At 33.9% G+C, this 15,905-nt stretch overlaps 1 protein-coding gene across 2 annotated transcripts in view; it reads left to right on the top strand.

Moving 5' to 3' along the window:
* The window catches only part of AKAP11 (A-kinase anchoring protein 11), a 77,102-nt gene that overhangs the window by 21,504 nt on the left and 39,693 nt on the right, over positions 1–15,905 (top strand). For both annotated transcript variants that reach the window (XM_051983868.1, XM_051983867.1), the window contains exon 3: positions 10,040–10,157. In XM_051983868.1, the coding sequence (XP_051839828.1) occupies positions 10,089–10,157 (69 nt within the window). In that variant the 5' untranslated portion in view covers positions 10,040–10,088. The remainder of the gene's footprint in view (positions 1–10,039; positions 10,158–15,905) is intronic.

The following is a 15,905-nucleotide window of genomic DNA, read 5'->3' as shown; positions in this document are numbered from 1 at the left end:
TGCCCATCAATTGAAGAATGGCTGAATAAATTGTCATATATGAATATTATGGAATATTATTGTTCTGTAAGCAATGACCAGCAGGATGATTTCAGAAAGGCCTGGAGAGACTTAGATGAACTGATGCTGAGTGAAATGAGCAGGTCCAGAAGATCATTATATACTTCAACAACAATACTATATGACGATCAATTCTGATGGACATGGCCCTCTCCAACAATGAGATGAACCAAATCAGTTCCAATAGAATAGTAATGAATTGAACCAGCTACACCCAATGAAAGAACTTGGGAGGTGACTATGAACCATTACATAGAATTCCCAATCCCTCTATTTTTGTCCACCTGCATTTTTGATTTCCTTCACAGGCTAATTGTATACTATTTCAAAGTCCGATTCTTTTTTGTACAGCAAAATAACTGGTTAGACACATATACTTATATTGTATTTAAATTATACTTTAACATATTTAAAATAAATAAATAAAATAAAAACATAAAAAAAAAGAATAAGCCAATTTACAGTTCTACCAACAATATAGATTCACTTCTGTCTTATCTATAATGTCTTATATTGCTAGTGGAGTAGTAGTATACACAGGAAGGTAGAGAGTCAGTCATAGAGTTAAGAAAATTGACTTTTTCCTACCTTTTGCCTATATTCTCTGTATGACCACAAACAAATCCCTTCACCACTCAATGACCACGCTCACTAAGATTGTGTATTAGAAATTAATTGTTGTACTGTTTTGACAGAGGGAGTTGTTACATTGGGTCTGGAAGTTCCCTTCATCAGTGAGATCAGGGTTAGGATTAGGAGGTTCCATTCCTCTTTTGAATGAACGTTTCCATTCAAAGTATGAAGTAATAGTGGGAGATCTCAATCTTGCACTCTCTGATTTAGATAAATCAAATCACAAAACAAATAAGAAAGAAATTAAAGAGGCAAATAGAATATCCTTATCCTCCCTTCTCTAAAAGTTGTTCCTGTTAAGCCTAATCAGTTTTTTGTTTTTGTTTTTTTGCATTTGATGATTTTGCTATAGAACTTGTACACAGTCTTAATAAAATTAAAATTCTCCCAGTTCATTTAGAAAAAATATGTTATTTTTGGGATATGTGATATAGTTGGTTATGCCTTTAGGTGTATTTGTGTTTGTGTGTTTTAAAGGAGGGAAGAATTTCACCTTTTTACCTTTTTTTTTTTTTCCTGAAGCAATTGGTTAAGTGACTTGCCCAGGGTCATACAGCTAGGAAATATTAAGTGTCTGAGGCCAGATTTGAACTTAGGTCCTCCTGACTTCAGGACTGATGTTCTATCCACTGTGCCACGTAGCTGCCTCTTGATCCATATTTTTGAAGTGCTTTGTAGTCATTTGTATATTTTTAACAACTTTGTGTGAGAAGTTTTTATTCTTTTTGCAGATTAAAAAATAGTCTTAATTTTTCTAACTGATACATAGTGAAAAGGACTTCAACATTTTGAATGAACTTTTGTTCCTTTCTTCCTTTAGCTGAAGAACTTTTGTTGCCATTATCTTCATTGTTCCTAGTGGCTGTTATGACCACTATATTCTTTCCAGGCAGCCTCTACTTGGTGAATATCATCAGTGAAAGGCCTTTACTAATTATAGAACATGATGAAAGAGAACTGGAATCTCTGGAGTTAGAGGTGCTTAAAGAAACTAGTAGACTGTGGTATAGTCTTTTTATTCAGGTATTAAATGCAATGCTAATGCTACAGACTACAGCTTCTTGTCTTTATGTTTAGAGGGTGAGAGGAATTGTACTATGACTGACAAAATCAGTCATTGAAATAATGAAATTAAGGTTTATAAAATCATCCATGCTTATCTACAGTCCTGAGGGAAAAATAGTGCAAATATGATTCCCATTCTAACATTGTGGAAATTGAGGCTTCAAGTGTTTTAACTTACCATTTGGTCATGCAGCTAAAATAGTTTCAGAAACTGATCTCCAATCTTATTCATCTAATTTAGGGGTTCTTAATCCTTTTTGTGTCTGGACCCTTTGGCAGTCTGGGGAAATCTTTGGATTCCTTAGAATGGAATTGGTAAATAATTGAAGGAAATGGTCATTTTCAGAAGTTAGTGAAAATAAAGATATGAAGAAATAGAGCTAATTCCTCCTGTGATTATGTTCAGTTCTTTGTTATTCATTGTGAGTTCATGAATGATTATAACCAGAGAAAGCCCCTAGATGAGGGGATCCTTATGCAATTAAGGCATCAGGAATGGTTCAGTTCATGATGCAATAGAAATGGTAACTTTGAAATTAGAATTGAGGTTCTTGATGTCAATGTGGTGGTGGTGGTGGGGTTATACCTATTTATTTATTTTTCATTATTGGTATATATATTTGCTTTTTATTTGCAAAATATATGCATGGGTAATTTTTCATTATTGACAATTGCAAAACCTTTTGTTTCATTTTTTCCCCTCCTTCCCTCCACTGCCTCCCCCAGATAGCAGGTTGACCAATACATGTTAAATATGTTAAAGTATAAGTTAAATACAATGTCCATATAGTTATTTTGCTGTACAAAAAGAATTGGACTTTGAAATAGTGTACAATTAACCTGTGAAGGAAATAAAAGATACAGGCGGACAAAAATAGAAGGATTGGGAATTCTATGTAGTGGTTCATACTCATTTCCCAGAGTTCTCTTGCTGTGTATGGCTGGTTCAATTCATCACTGCTCTGTTGGAACTGATTTGATTCATTTCATTGTTGGAAAAAGCCACATCCATCAGAATTGATCATCATATAGTATTGTTGTTGAAGTATATAATGATCTCCTGGTCCTGCTCATTTCACTCAGCATCAGTTTATGTAAGTCTCTCCAGGTCTTTCTGAAATCATCCTACTGGTCATTTCTTACAGAACAATAATATTCCATAATATTCGCATACCACAATTTATTTAGCCGTTCTCCAATTGATGGGCATCCACTCAGTTTCCAATTTCTGGCCACAAAAAAGAGACTTGCCACAAACAACCCTTTCCTTCTTTAAGATCTCTTTGGGATGTAAGCCCAATAGCAACACTGCTGGATCATAGGGTATGCATAGTCTGATAACTTAATGAGCATAGTTCCTTGATGTCAGTTTCATAGATTTTTCAGAGGTTACAAGTTTTTTTGTTTTGTTTTTTGTTTTTCTTGTTTGTTGCATTTATTCATTCCTCCTACATTTCTATTGTTTGGAATGTTTAGTTCTTTGTTATTCATTGTGAGTTCATGAATGATTATGTATGATTAAGGTCACATTTGCAGGTATCCTAAGCTCCATTGATCTTTCAGTTTCCTTCTATATTTTATAATAGATACAGAATAGTCTTGCATTATTTAAATATTCTTTCCTTGGTAGGTTTTTCCTTGGAAAGTTTCCTTGAAGGTTTTTTTTCCTGCTTGCTTGTAGAATTTGTTGTTTCTGAATTGAATTGTTAAATTTAACCAGTATGTGTCTTGAAGTCTTTATTTATTTATTTTCTGGAGGTGATCTGTGAATTCTTTCAATTGGAATTTCATGTTCTGTGTTCAGAAGTTCTGGACAGTTCTCTTATTTTATTTAGGGTTTTTTTTTTTTTTTTTTTTTTTTTTGCCTTTTGTATTCTTCTAGGAGATCTATAATGCTTAGGCTGTCTCTATGCATCCTATCTTTGGCATTAATTTGTTTTATTTGCAGAGTGAACATATTTTTTTTAAATGTTACTGTTTTTTTGCTTTATTTCTTCTAGATTGTTCTTCACTTTTGTTGTTCATTCTTGTTTCTTGGTGATACTTGTCACTGCAAATTATAGTTTTTCTATTCTGCCCATTATTGATTTGATTTCTCTAGTCAATGATGATTCAGAGGCTTTTTTCCTATAATAAGAAATGGCTTTAAATTTTTCATCTGAAAAATTGTTCAAATTCTTTGACCATTTATCAATTGGGGAATGGCTTATATTCTTAAAATTTGAGTCACTTCTCTATATATTTTAGAAATGAGACTTTTATAAGAAACATTGGATATAAAAAATTTTCCCTACCTTTCTGCCTCCCTTCTCATCTTGGTTTAATTGGTTTTATTTGTACAAAACCTTTTAAATTTAATATAATCAAAATGATCTATTTTATATTTCATAATGTTCTCTAGTTCTTCTTTGGCCATAAATTCCTTCCTTCTCAGATCTGAGAGGTAAACTAACCCTTGTGCTCCTTAATTCACTTGTAGTATTATCATTTATGTCTAAATCCATGAAACCATTTTACCCTATATTGGTATAGAGTATTAGATGTTGGTCAATGCCTATTTTCTCTGCCAATTTTTTTTTTAATATTTTCCCAGCAATTTTTGTCAAATAGTGAGTTTTTATGTTGGAAGCTGGAATTTTTTAAGTTTATCAAACACTAGATTACTATAGTTAGTGACTAATTGTGTCTCGTGAACCTAATCTATTCCACTGAAACTCTACTTTGTTTCTTAGCCAGTATTAATGTTTTTGATGATCACCACTTGATGATTTAGTTTTAGGTTTGGTATAGTCAGGCTATCTTTCTTTGCATTTTTTCTAATTAATGCTCTTGAAATTCTTGACCTTTTCTTCTTCTAGAGCAGCATCACATCTTTGTCTCCTTCCTAATGAAAAAATATGAACATAGAAAAATTACAGTTGATTTATATATACAAATTCTGATCTTTTACACAAATCCTAACATAAGCATTTGATGTGAGGCAGTCTTCACAGAAACTTAATAGAACACTTAGCTCAATTTAATATGTTGCGCGCACACACACACACACACACACACACATCTATATATATATATATATGTATAACACATATATATACACACATATATATATGTATTTAATATTCCTCTTCAAGTTCTCTTGCAGTTTTTAACATGAAACAGGTTTTAATGATATAATGTAGTGTTTCCCTGTCTCTATGTACTCATTAAGTGACCCAGTATAATAAACATCTGTAGACTTAATAGATAACATATATCTCAGTGTAGATATTGTTCTCTTTCAAAAGTATGTAGAATCTGTTGTGATTAATGAAATATAAATTTATTTAAAAGCATTAAGAGTTTATAGTTACATTTGGTCACTTTCTTGAAACCCATCAGTTCCAATGAATTTAAGATTTCTATGTAATTAACTCCACAATTTGTGTACCTGCATATCTCTCCTCAGCTCTAATCCCATATCACTAATAGCTTATTGGACATTTTTAACAGGTTGTCTTATTGGTATTTTAAATTCATTTTGTTTAAAATAGAATTCAATCTTCAAACCCCAACTCTTCTTCCTTCTTTCTCTTTTATATTTGAGGCTACTCAAAATATGATATACATGCATATCAAAGTTTACAACCTTTGTTTCACTCTTGATGAGGTTTAGGTTTTAGGGTTCCTTTCTGTTAGGGAACCAATATGATGAGGTCTAGATTTATGGAACCAAAACGAGATTAGGGTTCCTGGTGGTCAGGGAGTTAAATGATAAGGTCTAGTGGCAGGTTCAGAGTTCAAGGAACCCAAATGGGAAAGTTTGGCTCCCCTTCACCCCCTTGGGATTTGGCACAAGGGTAGGGAGTTTTGGGGAACCCCTTTCTGGTGGCGCTGAGATTTTCGGTAAAGGAATTTACAACCCTGAAAAGACTAGACTGGTAAAAGAGGTTTATTATTGGCATTGGGAAGTCAGCCTTTACTGTGCAAGAATAGAAAGGCTGAATTCCTTCAAGGCAAAGTCTGACAGAGAGGTAGGTTTCTAGTAGAGAGATGCCCCTGACAGAGGGGCATAAGTCTCATTAGGGAAATAGGTGAGGATAAAGACAGGATAACACTGGAAGAGCATATTATTCCAGTGGGCTAAGGTTTTCTTGGCATAGCATAGCATGGCATGGCAAGATCTCTGCAAGGAGTTGTTTCAAGTTGGCTCTTTTTATCTATAAGCTTGGTTTCAGCTTGGGCTGGAATTTGAATAGAATTGAATGAGTCTCTTTAATTCAATAGGGTTAGGATTCATTTAGCTTAGAACTGAACCAATCCCACCTAGATAAATCACTTTATCTGATTTCCTGGGGGGGGGGGGGGGGCCTCACTGAGGCAGAGTTGAAGGAGATTTCTCCTTCGAAGAGTTTCAGAGAGTTTCAGGATCCCTTCTTCACTTTGAACTATTTCTTATTTATATTTTGCCAAAATGTGCCTTTTCTATCTTCATAATATTTTTCATAAAAGTCTTCTCACCATTTGAGAGTGCTTAGTTCAGGCCTTCACTACCTCACCTAGATTATTGCAGTAGCCTTCCATTTGTTTTCCTTGCTTTAATTTTCTCCATATATCTGCCAAAATGATTTTCCTAAGGTGTAGCAATGATCATGCCATTTCTTTACTCAGCAAACTTCAGTGACTCTGTTGCCTTTAGTTCAGAGTAGAAATTCCTTTGTCCTGCTTCACATTCTGGCTTCTGGCTTCTTTCCAGTTTTCTTACACTTTACTGTACTGCTTCTCCAGCTATACTGACCTACTTGTTCACCACACATGATGCTCTATCTCCCATTTCTCTGCTTTTACAATGGACCTTCTCTCTTTGGAATCTCTAGTTTCTTTCATAATGCAGCCTTAGAACAACCTTCTTCCAAAAGCTTTTCTTGGTCCTCAAGTGGACCTTCCCCAAACTGTTTTGTATTTGTTTTGTGTATTTTGTGTATATTCTGTGCAAATTTAAATGTGTACATGATCTCCATTAAAATGGCAACTTCTTAAAATCTGTTTTATTTGTCTTTGTATCTCCAGTGCTTATGGAAGATACAATAATATAAATACTTGTTGATCATTTTCTTAATTATTAGCTAGTAATAATACAATTACTAAATTGGTGATGAGCTGGTTTCCACTTTTTCTGCAGCTTAAATTATTGCTCAAGGCTTTGTTTAGGGTAGGATAACCAGGATGTTTCAGAATCAGGATTTAAACCCAAGTCTTCTTCATTTGCAGACCAACTCTATCCATTTTAGTATGCTGCCTCTCAGGGGTTTAAGATTTATCTTAAGTGAACCCTCTGCTTCATATTTAATTCACTTTTCACTACGGGAAGTTGGAAGGAAATACTTTTACTGCCATATATATATATAACATATATATATGTCCTGATAATTAAATTTATCACTTTAAACTCATTCTCTAAGATTCTTATGAATGAATGAATGAATGAGAAACTTTTTTTTATTAAGCAACTGGGGATACAAAAATACAAAACCAGAAAATGTTTTCCCTCAAACATTTTACATTATTATAATGGAGGAAAAACATATGAATGTGGCCAAGAAGAAGCACTTAGATATATGAGGCCATAGATTGAGACACTCCAGGAACAATGGCAAAGTTGCTTTGATCATCGTTCTTGATTCTAGAACTGTAGGAAAGTAGGGCATATATGAATGGAAAAAGGTATGTGCCTGGAGGGTTGAGGTCATTATAGAAAAAAGGTGACCAAGAGGAAAAAAGTGAATTGAATCATAGTTTTTGTTTATTTCCTAAAATAGCGATTTGGATGAAACAGTCACTAATCAGAAGATTGAGACTACAGACTGGAAATTCCTCCAAGACACTTTTTACTGTTTCAGGCAAGATAGTTTCAATAATTCTTCTTTATAGGCATGTTCAGTTTATATATTGAGAAATGAACAAATTATGAAATCTTAATTTTCAGATAGTTAAGAAGTGTTTAGTAAAATGTATCTGTCATTAGGATATGTAATATTATAAATCCAATAGTTCTTGTCCTTTACAGTGAAGGGAAAAGGAGGGGTGGAAGGTTTTTTTTTTTTTTTTTTAATGCTTTTTGGGATGTTAGGTAGTTATAATTACACAGCACTCAGTTTTGGCTCTTTTTATTCATTCTGTTTATATTGTCATTTTGTATATGTTTCCTAGTTAAGTTTACTCCTCATTAATTCAAGAATCTTCTCATGCTTTTTGGAATTATTCATATTGATCATTTGTTATATTACAATGTTATTCCATTATATTCATGTTAAATAATTTGTTGATCAATTTCCAAATTATTGGTCATCTGCTTTATTTTTAGTTTTTTTCATATCACACAAAATACTGCTATAAATATTTTGATATTTATTTTCTGATTTTGAACTCATTAAGGTATAATACCTAATAACGACTGGAATCTATGGACATTTTTAGATACTTTGTTAACATAATGCCAAATAGGTTTCTAGAAAAGCTGGACTGATTCATAGCTCAATCAGTAGTGTATTAGTGTGTCTTTCTATATCTCTTTCAATATCAACTGTTCCAGTCTTTGCCATATTGTTGTATATGATTTGAAATTTCAGGATTGTTTTAGTTTGCATTTATTTTATTAGTTATTTGGAATATTGTTTTATATAATTTTATTTTTGTTTAGTTAGAGTTGTGTCTGACTCTTGGTGACACCGTTTGGGATTTTGTTGGCAAAGATAGTAGAATGGTGTGCCATTTCTTTCTAACTCATTTTACAAATGAGAAACTGAGGCTACAAGTGTTAAGTGACTTGCCCAGGATCATATAGCTAATAAATTTGTGAGGTCTATTTAAATTCAGGTCTTCCTGACTCTAAGCCTGGCTTTCTATCCACTGTGCCACTGAGCCACTGAGCTGTCCTGTTTGCAAATTTTTTTTTCAATAATTATTTATAACCAGAAGCCTTTTATGGTTTATAGTAAGTATTTTTACTCCATTTGTAGCAAATGACTTTTAGTCTTAAATAATTCTTCTGGTTTCTATCATCTAAGTATCAAAACAGAAAAATAGCACAGTATGTAACTCATAGGGAGATTTCCTTGAACCAGGAAGACCTAGAGTCAAGTCCTGCCACTGACATATACTAGCTATGTGACCTTTGGCATGTCTTTTAACCTTTAGTCCTCCAGGCAATTCTCTTAAGACTGTAAAATTGAAAAGAAAAGCCAATCTGAATTGGGAGAATTTGCTGTATTAGAGATAGATACAATTCAAAGATCATTTCCCCATAATTGTCAACTTGCTTTAATATCTCAACTATGTTGATTTTGTTAGTGTAACAGATTTTTAATTTTATGTAATTTATGTAATTTGTTATGTTTTAATCTTTTGTGATCTTTATCCTTTGTTTGGTTAAGAATTCTTCTTTCCTTAACCACAGCTATGAAAAAGTACCTGATGTTTTACCTCTAAATTTTTTATAACATGCCCTTTAAATTTCAGGTCACAGTAAATAACAAGTTGCTTTTAAGATTTAAAAGATTTTTTTCTTTTTCAAATACTTCTTATTGAAATTGTGCAACCTGAAGGACAGTATGAGCCAAAAGAGATGTTAAGTAATTCAGAAACTGAAATTCTTTACATATAACTAGTACTTTATTACAAGCAGTTTGCAAAGCATTTTACCAGTATTTCATTAAGATAGAAGTCACACAATAGCAGTATCAGAAGAGAAATATAGATGTCATTATTCACAGAAATGCTAAATGATTTGCTCACAGCCACACACCTAATAAGTTCAGAGGTAGACTGTGAACCAGTTTTCTGCTAACTTGGGGTTCATCACTCTTTCCTTTAGGCCATGCCTCCTCTTAAGCCAATAAGTACCTTCTAAATTAGGGCAGCTTAGGTGGCATAGTGAATAGTGCACCAGGCTGAGTCAGGAAACCTGAGTTCAAATCCAAACTCAGATACTTAATAGTTCTATGATCCTGGGCAAGTCAGTTAATCCTGTTTGCCTCAATTCTTCATCTTTAAAATGAACCCAGAGAAGGAAATAGCAAACTGTTACAGCATCTGCAAACCAACTTCCAAAAGGGGACGTGGAGAGTTGGATACAACTCAATAACAGTTAAAGAAAAACAATCTTCCAAAATACCATGCTGAATTAGTTTAAAAATTATAGGTCACTAATTTTTAGTTAGTGATATTAATATAAAATGATTATTTGATTTACTTATGTCAGGAATTGATGCGCTCTTTTAATATACTTTTTTTTTTTTTTTAGGTCTTTTTGGAGTAATTCTTCATTGATTGATTGCAAACTACATATAGTTATGGATACTTATCAGACTGTTAAAAGCAATAAAATGAAGACAATGAAGGCTACAGTGTCTGTCAAAAAAGTAAGTGTGTGGTTGTTTTGTTGAATAACAGTTTTTAGACATGGAACTTTTTCATTTCACAGTTGATATAGTTGGGATCCCCTATGATTATGACTTCTATATGACCACATAACTAATTAGAATTAAAGTTAAAAGTTGGGACTAGAATTACGTCTCTTGACTTATAGTATGACATACTTTCCTTTACATCATGCAGTTAAAATTTTTGTCTAGTTTTTAAGAAAATTCTTTGTAATGCAAAGAATTTATTATTTACCATTGCTATTGTTAACAGGATTCTTTATTTTGCTATCAGTGGAACCAGAATTATAAAGTGACAGATTCATTAAAAATCAATAATTTCATTAAAATTTTAATGAGCTTTTTATTTTCTACATTTAATTAGGGGGAGGATGGAAATCCAAAGGAAATACAAAACAGTGAACTTTGGTGGTGGTGGGTTTTTTTTTTTTTTTTTAAGATTTTAATTCCTTCTCGCAACTTCCTTGGTTGTATCATGAAAATTAATGGCACCATCTGTCATTTCCATGTTACTCTCTCATCTTTATCACATTTGACAGGTAATTTATTGCCTCTGTCTTCTGATCCTTTCTTTTGATATCTGGTCCACCTATATATATCATGGATACCACTTCTGATTTTTTCTAATATTTAATTCCTACCATTATCTTCTGCTTCACTAGCATCTTCTACCTTAAAATGGGAATGATGATATCATGGGAAGGTTACTGGATTTAGTTAGAAATCCTAGGTTTAATAAAGTCTTTGTCACTTAATAGGCTTTTCATTTTGAGTTAAGTCACTTTAGCTTCTCAGACGGTTTTCTGTTTTATAATATTGAGAGTTATAAAATCCAATATTTAGATAATTTTTCACAATATACAGAGCATTTCATAATCATCATTTCATTTGATCCTCATAACAATTTCGGAAGGTAGATTGTGTATATGTAATCTTATCCATATCTTATAGGTGAGGAATCTTGGGTCTGTTAGTGGTAAGTGATTTGCCAGAATTCACATCCAACTGGTAATTGGCAGAGTTAGACTTGGAGAAACTCACATCTTCTGATAACTAATCTAGCTAGTATACTAAACTAAACTGCTTTAAGTAATAGCTTGCATTTCCACAGTTCTGTGGACCATATAGAGTTATTGTGAATTAGGGTGATACCCACTCCAAGCACATCAAGATTTCTTCCAGCAAAATGAACAGATGAGAATAATGTGTTCCAGCAGCCATAAAGGTGGCTGAAGCAGGCATTTTAAAGAGCTTAGAGCTTAGTTAGACATCAGAGATGCCAAGGTCACCCACTGCATTCCAGGCCAAAGCCAGTTGGTTTGACTTTTGTTTTGCCACAGGACTCTGTTGACTCTGAAAGGGAGAGGGAGACCAATGACTTGTGCAGTTTTGCTTCACTTAAATCCAGCTCACATTCAAATCAGACATTACTCTGTAGTAATAGCGATTCTTTTCAAGCTCTATGTAAATGTTAACTGTTGTTATTCAAACATGCTGTGATCCTATTTCCTTTTCTTTTACTGCAGGCTTTTGGAATCTTTGATCTGTTAAAATTGTTTCTACTTTCAATCTAACTGTTTTCAACAAACCTATTAAGAGAGAGCTGGCCTTGAAATAAAAAATTGTCTTCTGTTCTGATATATATTGTCTGTTTGACCCTGTGTAAATCTTCTTCTCTTGAAAGTTACTTCATTCAAGAAATATTGAAGTGTAGATGATAGTAAGCTATTCTTGGAATCGGGAAAATCTAGGTCCAAATTCTGCCTCTGAGATTGTGTGATCCTGAGGTTATTTCTCAGTGCTTCAGAGAATTATCTAAAACTACAAGGTAGGTGTGCAAACAGCTGGTGATCTGCATTGACAGGAGTTCCTTCACCAGAAGTTGTATATTCATTAATGAAATCACAGGATTATTAAAAAATATTACTTCTTCCTATAATATATAGCTGACTGTTATAGAGCACTTTAAAATTTATAAAGTATATTTACATGCCATTTATGTCATTTGAGGCTATATTAACTCTTTTGATCTTTTTTCAGTCATCTCCTTTTGAATTGAGACTGTCAGTCTTTTATTTGATAGAAGCTAATACCTACTCTTTCCTAATATATTAAATTGCTCTATGCTATCCTCAAGAAATTCAATATCCTTGAAATTCTCTGGGGAGAAGAGGAATAGGGTTATCCTAATTTTAATTATTAGTTAAAAAAAAAAATTCTTGGAAAAGTGTCTGTTTCCTTGACTTCTTATTATACTGTCCTGGTTCTTTTACCTCCTTGACCTTTTTCTTTCTTTTGCCAGTAGTTTTTCTTCCTATTCCCAACCATTAATTATGATAATCCCCAGTATGTTTTTGTTTGTTTGTTTGTTTGTTTTTTGGTCTTTCTGCTCTTATTTAGAAAGCTTTTCTGTTCTTATAATTTTATCTGCTATCTTAGCTAACTCTTAATTCTGTACTTTAAACATTTCAACTTGAATGTTCTTCTGTTACCTCAAATTAAATGTCCTTAAAATAGAATTTCTTGAATCCTACCAAAGCCATATTCTCTTCCTACCATTCATATCAATAATGCTATTATAACAGTCTAGTAGAAACCTTGGCATCTCTTTTGACTTTATCTTCTTTTTCATCTACAATATCTGAATTATTAGAAGTTCTTATCAATTCTTCCTTAGAAATATCTTGTACTTGCTTTTTTTCCATTGCCTCTAACATATTTGGTTAATGGCAAGAATTACATTGATTATTTTTGTAGATCCTAGTAGTCATTATCGTCATCTACCTAGCATTTTTATAATGTTTTAAGATTTGCCAGTCTCTTCCCATATGCTATCTCATTTCATCTTTATAACCCTGTGGCATGGTTACTATTGCTGTTTTAAGCTTACAGAAGAGGAAACTGAAAGTCTCAGAGGCCAAGTGTTGTGAGGCCATGGACACATAGGTGGTAATGTCTGATGCCTGGATTTGTATTGTTGGCTCTTAGTACAGTGTTGGGCACATAGCAAATGTTTAATAGATGCTCTTTCAATTTATTCATTTATTCATGCCTGCTGTGTGCCAGGTGCTATGCAGAGTGTTGTAGGTACAGAGAAAAAGCAGAACCATGATCCTGGCACTCATATTTTATTGGTGGTGACAATATATAGGAAACTATGTACATACAAGAAATAGGGTGATTGGGAAGATTTTTAGAGGGAAGAAATTAGCAGTAGGTAACCTGGCAAGGGCCTTTTGTAGGATTTGAATGTGAAGAAAGCTAGGTGGCAGAGATAATGAGGGAGAACATTCTAGACTTAAGGGAATTTTATATCTGATGTTGGAGGTAATAAGGAGCTTACTAGAGTTTATCATTTAACATGCTGTAATGACCGCGTATTTAAAATCAGCCGAAGTCAGGAATTCAGGTTAAGGGAAAACTCTTCAATCTTTATTGAAGTGAAGAGGTGAAAAAAGATTATGATAGCAATATGGGCAAGAAGGATTGCGATAGCAATATGGGCAGCTGCAACAGGAAGCCAGCTAGCAGAGAGAGACCTGAGCTGAAGGCCGTCGCAATGGCAATGCAAGCAGCTGTGTCAAAATGCCAGCCAGCAGTCTCTCTTTCCCCTTCCTTTTCCCCTCCCCTGCCTCCACCCACCAAAATCGTCATTTCCTATACAACACATCAGGACTTGCACAAAGTGGGCGGGGGCCATTCTTTCTCCAAGCTTATATATTAATAGAGTATGGTCCAATTACTATTTAGCTTCATGTGCTTGGGATCTTAGTGCATCAACTTGAGCCTCAGCCCATTACAACATGCTAATTAGATTTATAAAAACATTTTTAATTTCTTTGGTTTTTAATTCTTGCTTCATCTCTTCTAGAAATTCTAGTTGTCTGTGCCCAAAGTTGTGTTTTTTTTTTTTTTTTTTTTTTTTTTGAGGTTTTGCTTTTAGTTGTTTTGGAGCCATTGACTCCTGGGTTTGCATCTTGAACATCCCCATCACCATAAAAAAACAGAAAATGGGAAGAGAACAAGCTTATATTAGCACCTAATATGTGTCAGGCTCTGTGTTAAGTACTTTACAAATATTAATCTTATTTTATCCTTACAACAGCCCTGTGAATTTAGTGCTATCATTATTTCCATTTTCCATTTAGGAAACTGAGGCAGAGGTTAAGTAACTTGCCTATGGTCACATAAGTAATAAGCAACTGAGATCTGAAACCATGTCCAGTGCTCTATTCCCTGCACTATTTAAATAAAAGCTATTCTTGACAGCTTTTAATAGTGTAATTCTTTTTTTTTTTCCTAATTCTTCCACCTACTTCCTTACCTAGACTTATTGTTAGGGCCAGGCTCTGCATATTAATGGAGAAAATACATAATCTGGTCCTGTTACTCCTTTCTTAGGATATAGAGTGTTATGTTGTTCCAGGATCTCAGGGATAACTCTGGAAATGAACCATTGTTCCTAAAGTGATCTGATCAGGACATTGTGCTGACCAATGCTTCTTTGATCTGAGTTTTCCAAGTTTCTGATTTGAGTTTCTGTCAGAGCAAAAGGCTTGTTGGCTTGCCTTGTTGGGAATTTTTCAGTTGACTGTTGCTAGATTTAGCTACTATCAGTCATCTGGAAATCTCTGCGAGTTCAGAAGTTTCTCTTTGATCTGTAATTCCTAATATTGTTATTCCTCTGTAGGCTTCAACCTGAACTAGGAGCTAGAAATGAAACTCTACTCTGCTCCTGAGGTCCAAGGTGTACATCTACTTCTTGCTTCTGAACTTAATCTTTGCTTGGTACACAAACTCGGGCTCTCAACTTTCTCTGCACTTTAGAATGCTAAATGTAGTCACAGAACCCCTCTCAAACAGACATGGATCTGTGACCTAGAACTGGGTAATAGGAGACAGAATTGACAGATGGCACCTGTTCCTGCATCTTACACAAAAGTAGGTCCCCTTTATACTGGATTTGGGGCCCTTTTTTGTTGTGGTGCACACATGCTTTCCTAATGTTGTAGTGTCACATATGGGGCATCCCTGTGTTGGAAACAAAATTCTGAACCTCAATCAGGACAGTAAATGAACAAATTCAGGATGAGTGAAGCAATTTAAACTTTTAATACATTCCTGCATAAGTAAGAGCATAGCTATTTACTCCTCCGAGCCACAAAGTCCCTTCTCCATCTCCCCCATGGCTGAAGAAATTAGGTTAACATTCTTTTCTGATCCTCTTACAACTACATCCCTTAATATGTCCCTCCTCCTGTTACATACATTATATGACCATTAAAATTAAAATGAGTCTTAGATCCTCTTGGTAAGGAGAAGTTAATATTTATGAAGCAATTAAGCATGTATATTCTCTTTTTTTTTTTTAATTTAATTTTATTTAATAATAACTTTGTATTGACAGAATCCATGCCAGGATAATTTTTACACAACATTATCCCTTGCAATCACTTATGTTTCGTTTTTTCCCCTCCCTCCCTACTCTCCCCCCCCCCCCCAAGATGGCAAGCAGTCCTATATATGTCAAATATGTTGCAGTATATCCTAGATACAATACATATTTGCAAAACTGAACAGTTCTCCCGCTGCACAGGGAGAATTGGATTCAGAAGGTAAAAATAACTCGGGAAGAAAATCAAAAATCAAATAATTCACATTCATTTCCCAGTATCCCTTCTTTGGGTGTAGCTGTTTCTGTCCATCATTTATCCAATGAAACTCAGT

This window comes from Antechinus flavipes, chromosome 3, assembly GCF_016432865.1.
Source record: "Antechinus flavipes isolate AdamAnt ecotype Samford, QLD, Australia chromosome 3, AdamAnt_v2, whole genome shotgun sequence".
In the NCBI taxonomy this organism is placed as follows: domain Eukaryota; kingdom Metazoa; phylum Chordata; class Mammalia; order Dasyuromorphia; family Dasyuridae; genus Antechinus; species Antechinus flavipes.
The sequence above is the reverse complement of the archived record's forward strand: the minus strand, read 5'-3'. Positions and strand labels throughout refer to the sequence as shown.